Source organism: Echeneis naucrates, chromosome 4 (assembly GCF_900963305.1).
Source record: "Echeneis naucrates chromosome 4, fEcheNa1.1, whole genome shotgun sequence".
Taxonomy (NCBI): Eukaryota; Metazoa; Chordata; class Actinopteri; order Carangiformes; family Echeneidae; genus Echeneis; species Echeneis naucrates.
Genome location: NC_042514.1, coordinates 324,288 through 332,858, shown reverse-complemented (window position 1 = coordinate 332,858; position 8,571 = coordinate 324,288). Strand labels below are relative to the sequence as shown.

Genomic DNA, 8,571 nt, shown 5'->3' with positions numbered 1-8,571 from the left:
AATCAGTGCAAGAAAATACCTCCACAACACACAGCTGCTGCACTCACACTGTGTGTGTGTGTGTGTGTGTGTGTATCTCAGCTTGGTAGCAGCGTCTCCAGGGCAACCAGTGACAGTGAGGCAGCAGTGTCCTCCAGGTTGCTAGGGAGTGGGCGATGGTTCCTCTGTTGCTATGACATGAGCTTGACCTGAGTGCCAGCCGATGATCAACCTGTAGGTCCACACACACACACACAGTGTGAGTGCAGCAGCTGTGTGTTGTGGAGGTATTTTCTGGAACTGGTTCATTTTGTGACTCTAATCTTCAGGTTGATGAATATTCATATTTGTTTATGTAGCAGGATTGTTTGAGTCACACAGTGTGTGTACAGTCACCTCTCTCACGTTGTTCATATTTTTGACTGTAAAGTAACAGAAGAGTTTGGTGAATCTGTTTCAGTGTTTTAGAGTGTGTGTGTTTATGTGAGGGAGCAGGACTTCAGGCAGGGCTCATCATCATCATTGTCATTGTCGTCATATCATCATGTTACCGTAGAGAGGCCACTTATTGATGATCAGATGATTATCAGCTGATTAGAAAACATTCATTTCAGAAATGAACATGTTTCTCACTTTGGCTCAAGAACATGAAAATCAGTCCATCTTTAACAGATCAATAGTCTGTACAGAGCCTCTATGTGTGTGTGTGTGTGTGTGTGTTTTCCCTCTGTTGCCATGGTGATTGGGGTTTTCCTGCTCTTCCTCTCTCCAGTTTGTGGGAGACAAAGCCAGAGATGCTGTAATCTCCAATGTTACATCATGTTTGTGTGAATTTAAGATGAACAAACTGGAGATCACACATACGTTCTGCACATGTTGGATAAGAGACAACAGAGATGAGGATTCTGGGTAACGGAGGCTCAGAGACGACTCTGACAGTAAGCATGGATGAAAACAGCTGACACCCAGAAATTTGTCATGGTCACCTTTTAGAGTCATGATGCCTTCAGGTTCAACAGGAAAGGTCTCAGCTCTGATTCCCACAGTGAAGATGTTCAACAAAGGTTTTCCTGATGAGTTTATGGTCTCAGTCTGAAATGCAACATTCATTTTTAAATGATGCTCCACTTAGATGGAAAGGGGAGGGTTTATGGGGCAGGGCTACTGTGTGATTGACATAATGTACCACCCAATCAAGAGAGAGTCCAGAACAGGTCAGATCCACCTTTTCCTCCAAATCTGGTTTAAAACAATAAATAGACAAATAAACAGATGAGCTGACGACAGTTTAGCCATGCCCACTGACACCTCATGACCCCGACGTCTGTGAGTTCAATAAACTGGAAGTGGCCTGAAAACAACATCAAGACCAGGACCAGATCCAGGACCAGACTTTTTCAGTTCAAGAAAGAAAATATTTAGCGAAAACACATCAGACTGATGGAGAGTAACACAATTTTGTGTTAATACAGAAAAAACACTGTGTGTGTGTCAGTCCACTGGGTGGTGCAGAACCACAACACACTGGTGAGTCAGAGACAGGCAGCGCCCTCCAGTGGAGGGAGCTGGACACACCAAGGAGGGCAGAGGGTGCCTCACATGACTGAGCTGAGGCTTTCAGGTCATGTGACTTAGAGGTCGCAGTGATGCTCTGAAAACAGGCACTTCAGGAGACGACCCCCATCCATCACCACCGAAACCGTCAGTCACCACCAAAGGCCCCAACTTCCTCTGCTGCGGTTAACCTCAGCTTTATCTCAGTATTGTGTTAAAATTCAAAAGTTTTGGTTTTTCAAAACAAAAATGAAACAAATCAAAAAGTAGAAATGAGTTTTCTGTTTGTTCAATAGCTCCAGTTTTGTGTTTTAAATCCAGTTTGACGGAAAGAAGCAGATTTGTTTGAACATTTGAACCTGCAAGTCACAGACGGTCTCATTTCTTTGGTGTTTCTCACTCATTGTAAACATTTTACTTTGTTAGCAGATGCTAACTGCTGATCCAATGCGCCGCTGTAATCTACAGGTATGGTCCCATAAAGCAGAAGACATAAATACTGATTATCTGAAAGATTCAGCCAAAGTCAAGCCAGTTCCTTCTACAAACCCCAGAAAACCAGAATGAACACCACAAAGTCAAAAATGAAACTGCTTTTGTGTCAAAAATAGAAACAAACATGGGGATTTTTCTTCTGAACTTGAACTTAAAGAAGCTTTGAGAGACACAGATGAACACGGCTGACTGTTAGAGAGCAGCTCTAACTGATTTCAGACAAACTAAACGTGTTTTCTGACAGTCAGGTCTGTCTAAACTCTTCCTGAGGGCTGAAGGAAACTGTGCACCACATGTCCATGAAGCGTTCCGCTGCAGGAGGCGCCGCTGATGCTGAAGGTAGATAAATCGGTGTTTGTGCAAGTTCCTGTCGACAGTTTCCTCCTGCCGCCTGCTGAGACGTCGTGGCAGCTCGTCTCCAACATCATGGTGGACAAGAAGGTTTCAAAGTGTGTCGGACTCATCCTGATCGCCGCGGCTCAGCTCATCTTCAACAGTAAGGTTCTCCATCTCAAATCTGAGAAGGTCATTTTCTGCCCGTTACTGTGCTGATGACAAATACCGATTTACAATAATAATATTATAGTATGGATCATTTAATTTTGAATTGTTCTTATGAAACTTTGTATTTTCTGCTGCTTATCTTGGCCAGGACTCTCTTGTAAAAGAGATAATTAATCTCAACAAGACTTCTCCTAGTTAAATAAAGGTAAAAAAATAATAATTGTCAGGAAAGACCCTCCAACAAAAGCTTTCCTGTGAAATCCTTTAATAAAACAAATGTACTTTTAACTGTCAGAGCAGGGTTTTAATTTTATTTATAAACCTTTTTTATTATTATTAAAGTCCTTCTGGATCATAATCTGTCAACATCATGAGGAGAGACAAATTTTATTGATTGAACCGGTCTGACATCAGAGACAGTCAGCTGTTTAGAGCAACATTCAATTTGTCATGTTGTTATTTTAAAAAACTCTCATCTGATTCTGTCTGATCAGTTCGTACTCTGTTCTCGGGAATCAGAAGACGAACTAACTAAAAACAAACTCTGAATGTTTCCTTTCCTTATTTTGCTGTTAAAACTGAGTAAAGCAGAATAACCAAAGAAAAGGTGAACACAGAAAGTTCCTCTCACGTGGCTGGGTTGTTCTGGAGCTGATTTGAAGGAAGGAGAAATGATGGGATTTTTAATTGGTCCTTCAGGCTCCAGCAGAGCCGAGGTCACGGGGCTCCTCGGCAGCAACGTCACGCTCTGGTTCAGGTTCAACAACACCGTCCTGCAGCATGACAGCCACTTTGCAGTTTATGTCTCAGGCCAGAGGAAGATTGCAGAATGCTCCATCAAAGTTTGTCCGGGAGGCATTTTCAGCATTTACCCTGAAAACACGTCAGTAGTTTATCACATCACAAACCTCCAGCTGAACCACAGCGAGATCTACTGGGCCAGTTTGTTTGACTCCGGACTCCTGACAGAAAGTAACAAGGTTCATCTGGTCGTCCAGGAGGAGAACAGGAGCAGCACAGGTATCAGCTGACCTGAGGGTCAAAGGTCACAGCCTCTCTTCTATCTGTCTGCCTCTTTGGGCTTTTATGTCCTTTTGGTTTTTATAATGAATGTTTTTATATTTCACTTTCTGTTCCTCTGAAACACTTTACTGTTTCTGATAGACAAGAAATAAAATAATAAATCTATAAGGAAAATAATCAAAATTTAATAAACAGATAAATAATACAATAAATTATATCAAATGTAGTCCTTTTTCATGTAATTTCTATTTGTTTTAATCAAAAATCTGATGAAACCTTTTAAATAATTAAAATTGCTTTCAACAAAACAATTCTAAAAACAAAAAAATAATATATATTTTGTTTTAGTTTTTAGAATAACAGATTAATGGTTCTAAATTCCAAATGAATGTTGGATTATTGGATGACCCTGATCATTGCACCATAACTATATTTTTTATTTTTTTACCTTCATCAAAAACATTACTGCCTTAAAGCCGTACTAATCGCTAATCAATTACACGTATTAAAAATTAGTATGTTTAGGTCAAAAATGTTATTAATTATCTAATATTGTCCAACTTTCATTAGTTTGTCACTAAAATGTTCTTCTGCTGATGATAATAGGACCAATAATGTATCGATCATCAGCAAAAGACCACCTGAACCAGGTCCAGACTTAAACTGACCTTCAGACCAGCTCAGATCCTAATATGGCTAAAAACAACATGAGGGGCTCATTCACTCATTCATTCATTCATCTTCCACCTCTGATCTGTTTCCGGGTCTCAGGGGTTCTGGAGCCAATCCCGGCTCACTCTGGTGAGGGCTGTGTCACTTTCATTGACAGTAAAATGTTCATTTGGCAAAAAAGTGAAAGTGTCTCAACTTCCTTCTAATCTGCAACAAAAAAGGAGAATATACTGAATTAGTCTCAATGAGCAGTTGTAGATTTCCCATTAAACTGGAAAATCATTTGAATCCTTTTGAACACTGACAATTTTTTTTTTCTGGAAATGAGTGTGAACATGACACGTGTATGTTCTCCTTTGAACTCCTCCAGTTCCTCCATCACCAACAGACACAACAACAGTCGAACTGAATGGAACTTCAGGTATCTTTTCCTCTGCCATCACTGGCGTCCTCCTGGTGCTACCGGTCATCCTGCTGCTGGCGGCACTTCCCTGGTTCTGGTGTCAGCTCAAAGCCAACAGTAAGAAAATGTTCAGTTTATTTCAGTCCTGATGTGACTGTTGACATTGGGGTGAAGATGAATGTCACTTCAGGGACTCAGTCAGTTGTAAATATGTGAGGGCTTTTTGTTATTCTGTGGAAAAAATGTGCTCTTGTGTGGTGAGATGCTGAAAAATGCAAACCAGATTGCAGTTTCACATCCTTTTGATATGTGTGATGACTCAGAGGCTCTGATAAGAAGTCCTCCCTCAGAGCAGGTACATGTAGATTTGCTTACTACTGTGTGGAAAAGGGTTTGTTTGCAATATTTGCTCAGTGTCATGGCTGCACTTTCACTCCGACACAAACCCCTTCGACCTATTTCACGTCGGAACGTTCCGCCCTGAATTATCTTGCAGCCCCCGTGACCTCAGAAACCACACTGATGAATTTCCCGTACATGTTTAGCAATGCAGGATTGCGCTGACTGTGCATTCCTGTATCAAAGTGTCCACAGAGCAGAACTGAGGTCAGATCAGATTCTGCAGATAAATCAGGTCTCTCAGTCTGACATCACACATAAGCACTCACTGCTCACATTAATCCCTTTTTCAGCCAGACGCCTCACAGAGAGATGAACCACTGAGCGTCACAGCAAATCATCCGGTTGGTGGACTTCAGACTCTCTAACTTCACCCTCAGATCGCAGCTCCTCACAAACCTCCAACTTATCTTTATAAACTACACCAATGATGTTTCGATGTTTCCAACATGAATCCATCTCTTACGTCTTACTTCAGTATTTATTTCCTTCTGTGTGTTTATCCGTCCATTCTCATCCTCCATCTTTGATAGTGACGTCTGGAGTCACGTCTCTACATCAGACGCTCCTATTGGCTCCGGTGGGTGATGTCACAGCCAATCAGAGTCTGTGGATCAGTCCTGTGTGTTTCTGATCTCAGTGAGGAGAAGTTGGTCTGAGTTTGTTGTGAAGGATCCGACTGATTTGTCACCTGTTTCACTTCTCACAGACAAACAACAACAACAACAACAGCAACAGCTCCAGAGCTCTAATGTCACAGTGCAGGTAAGAACACCTCAAAGGAGAGTTTTACATCTTCTGCAGGAAGTCTTTGTCTTCATATTTGTGGTCTTTGCAGGAATGTGCCGAGGCTCCCCCGCCGGTTTACAGCATCCTGGACTTTCCTCAGCGACCTTCTGCGGTTCTGGAAATGAATTCAAACAACACGGAGTACGCCGCCATCAGCTACCTGTCAGAGAAGAGAGTGTGACTCTCTGCTCTTCTGAGCTCAGAAGAGGTGATAATTCTGTGAATATTTATTATTATTCTTGTCGTTTTTTGGGGCTTATGTAGATCAATAGAAACAAAAAAACAACAAAAAGAGACTCACTTAAAACCACCTGAAGACTCAAATGTCTTCCTTCTAACATCTCCTCCTCCAAGTTTTTTTGTTTGTTTGTTTGTTTGGTTGGTTTTCTTTCCTCTTTTGGCTTTTTCCCTGTTCGGAGTCGCCACAGTTTGTACAATGTTTTCCTGTCGCAGCCCTCCCCATTTATCCAGCTGAAGCCGGGGCCTCTTCATGGCTCTGCCACTGAGCTTATCGTGCCGCTGTAATAAGTAGGAAATATAGTATGGCAGCAAAGAAGCACCAACAGAGTCTGCAGGCGACAGCTCAACTTAAGGCGGGAACAGAGAGCACCTTCAAGGTCACTGCGACATCAGGAGACCGACCTACGAACTCAGCTGGCTGGCTGATGTTGAAGCATAAAAAGCTGGTAGCTCTCCAGTCTTCTTCACGTCGGCAGGACTTTCTGGAAGCAGTAGCTCGTTAGCTCACTGCAGCTGCTAAAAACTGTTGGCAGCTTAAAATTGGACTTGTGTCTGTTCATGCTAACGTAAGCAACATAGAGATATATGAAGTTCCTAACAGCTCTTAAACCTCAACAAGAGTAAAATGAATATTTGACTTTACTTCTGAGGCGACGCCATCATCCCCCTGGGCTAACCCCCTAGCCATGAAGGTGGGGTCAAACCTGAACTGACATGTAGAGACACAAAACCATTAGACAAACACTGACAGTTCACCTGCAGGTCATTGGAGGAAGCTGGAGAACCTGGAGGGAACTTAAACCTAAAACCCAGAACCTCCTGGCTGTGAGGAGACAAACTAGCCACTGGTCACCGTGCCACTTTTGGTGTCAACTGTCTGCTACACATCTGATGTCACTATTAATAGTTATGTTGTGTTGTTGCACTGCAACAATCATCTCACATGGCAGTTCTCCTCAGTAAATCATAATGGTGCTTTTATTTTGATAGTCACAATCACAACTAAACTGAACTAAACAGACTGGAGATTATTTTCTGCTCTGAAAACCTCCGTCATAAAATAAAGAAGTGGACTGTGATGTTTTTGTTTCCCATCTCACTGCAGAGTTTCTTTCTGAAGGTCTATGAAGGAGGTTAGTTAATGTTGTGTTGAGCTCCTCCTCGTGTTTATGACCTGAAGAGAATTAAAACTGCTGCTGAATCCAATTTATCTGTTAATATTTTGTTATTTTATCGTTTGAGTGAGTTCAGCTCAGATGTGATATTTGCTGTTTTATCTCCTCCATGTTAAACAGTGCAGCATCAGAACAATAAAGTTTGTTTGATAACTTCTGATTTTGCCTCATGACTGCTGTTGTTCACATCCATCTGAATTATTGTTTTTACTATTTGATTCATGTCTTTTGTCAGTAATGCTGAAAAAATCATTCAGCTAGTTTCATTTTATGTGAAGAGTGGTGTGTGTAGGGAGGGTAAACCCCTGAAGATCCCTCAGCTTCTCTAAACTATGCTTCTTCATTTCACATGGAAACATCAAGACAACAGAAAAGGCCACAGATGGTTTTAATGTCGTGTCTTCTTCAGGTGATGGAGACATTTGGTGAAACTAACAGATTGATGTGTTTTTGATCTGTTTATGAAATGGAACCAGACACATGACGCTGCAGCTGCTTTAATATGTTGTTTGTACCCACATTCAGGCTTTTCTTTGTTCTTTTTAAATGTCACCAGTCACACGTGTGTTTGGGTTGTTGAACTGAGTTCTAGAACTGAGTTTTCCTGATAAAAACTGTGTAAGGCAGAATAACCAAAGAAAGGTTCCTCTCATGTGTTTGGGTCGTTCTACAGCTGATCTGAAGTTTCCGTCTTTATCTGATCAGGTGTTCTGCTCATTCTTTGGAGCAGTAATGAGGAAAAATCAGCTCCAAATATCTGATCGTCTTTATTCTGTCAACACAATAAACTCACACCAACTTCTCCTCTCTGAGATCCTCTGGGTTTCTAACAGGGACTGATTTTGGTATGGTTGTTTTCATCTATTTGGGAATAAACTCATTTTATTATATTTTCTTCATTGACTCATTGCTCAGGTTCAAAGAAACAGCTCATTTTCTTTTGTCAAACTAACGTCATGCTCTCGCAGTGGATCGTGGATGTGGGTTAAAAACAGGAGCACAGACATCGAACATCCAGCTCCGTCTGTGGGAGGGAAGCGTCGCCTCACCTTGAGAAGGATGATTGAAGTGAAACTGCCTCAGAGATAAAGATGGAGTCCACCTGCTGCAACATCACAACCAAATAACGTCTGCACACTGCACAACATCACACCCACCTCAGCTGTAAGTTTCTCATCAAACCAAACCCGCCTCACCACGCAACACACACTGAACTGCAACACATCAAAACAAACACAAATTTGGAGGTGATTTGGTGGAGAAATAACACAATGGAGCTGATGTTAGTGTGTCATCATAAACTGTGCAGACCTGGACTACCTCAGAAAGTCTGAGGAG

The 8,571-nt window shown here is 41.8% G+C and overlaps 1 protein-coding gene across 2 annotated transcripts; it reads left to right on the top strand.

Annotated features, from left to right (window-relative positions):
* The first annotated feature begins 2,434 nt into the window (after positions 1-2,434).
* Positions 2,435-7,393, top strand: LOC115042451 (uncharacterized). 2 transcript variants are annotated; one of them, XM_029500687.1, is made up of 6 exons: positions 2,435-2,524; positions 3,232-3,552; positions 4,598-4,747; positions 5,739-5,794; positions 5,868-6,026; positions 6,272-7,393. In XM_029500687.1, the coding sequence occupies exons 1-5, from the start codon at positions 2,455-2,457 to the stop codon at positions 5,997-5,999; spliced, it is 729 nt and encodes a 242-aa protein (XP_029356547.1). In that variant the 5' UTR covers positions 2,435-2,454; the 3' UTR covers positions 6,000-6,026; positions 6,272-7,393. The 2 variants fall into 2 exon arrangements, with proteins under 2 accessions (XP_029356547.1, XP_029356545.1); XM_029500685.1 differs by having other exon boundaries at positions 5,868-7,393.
* The last annotated feature ends 1,178 nt before the right edge of the window (positions 7,394-8,571 follow it).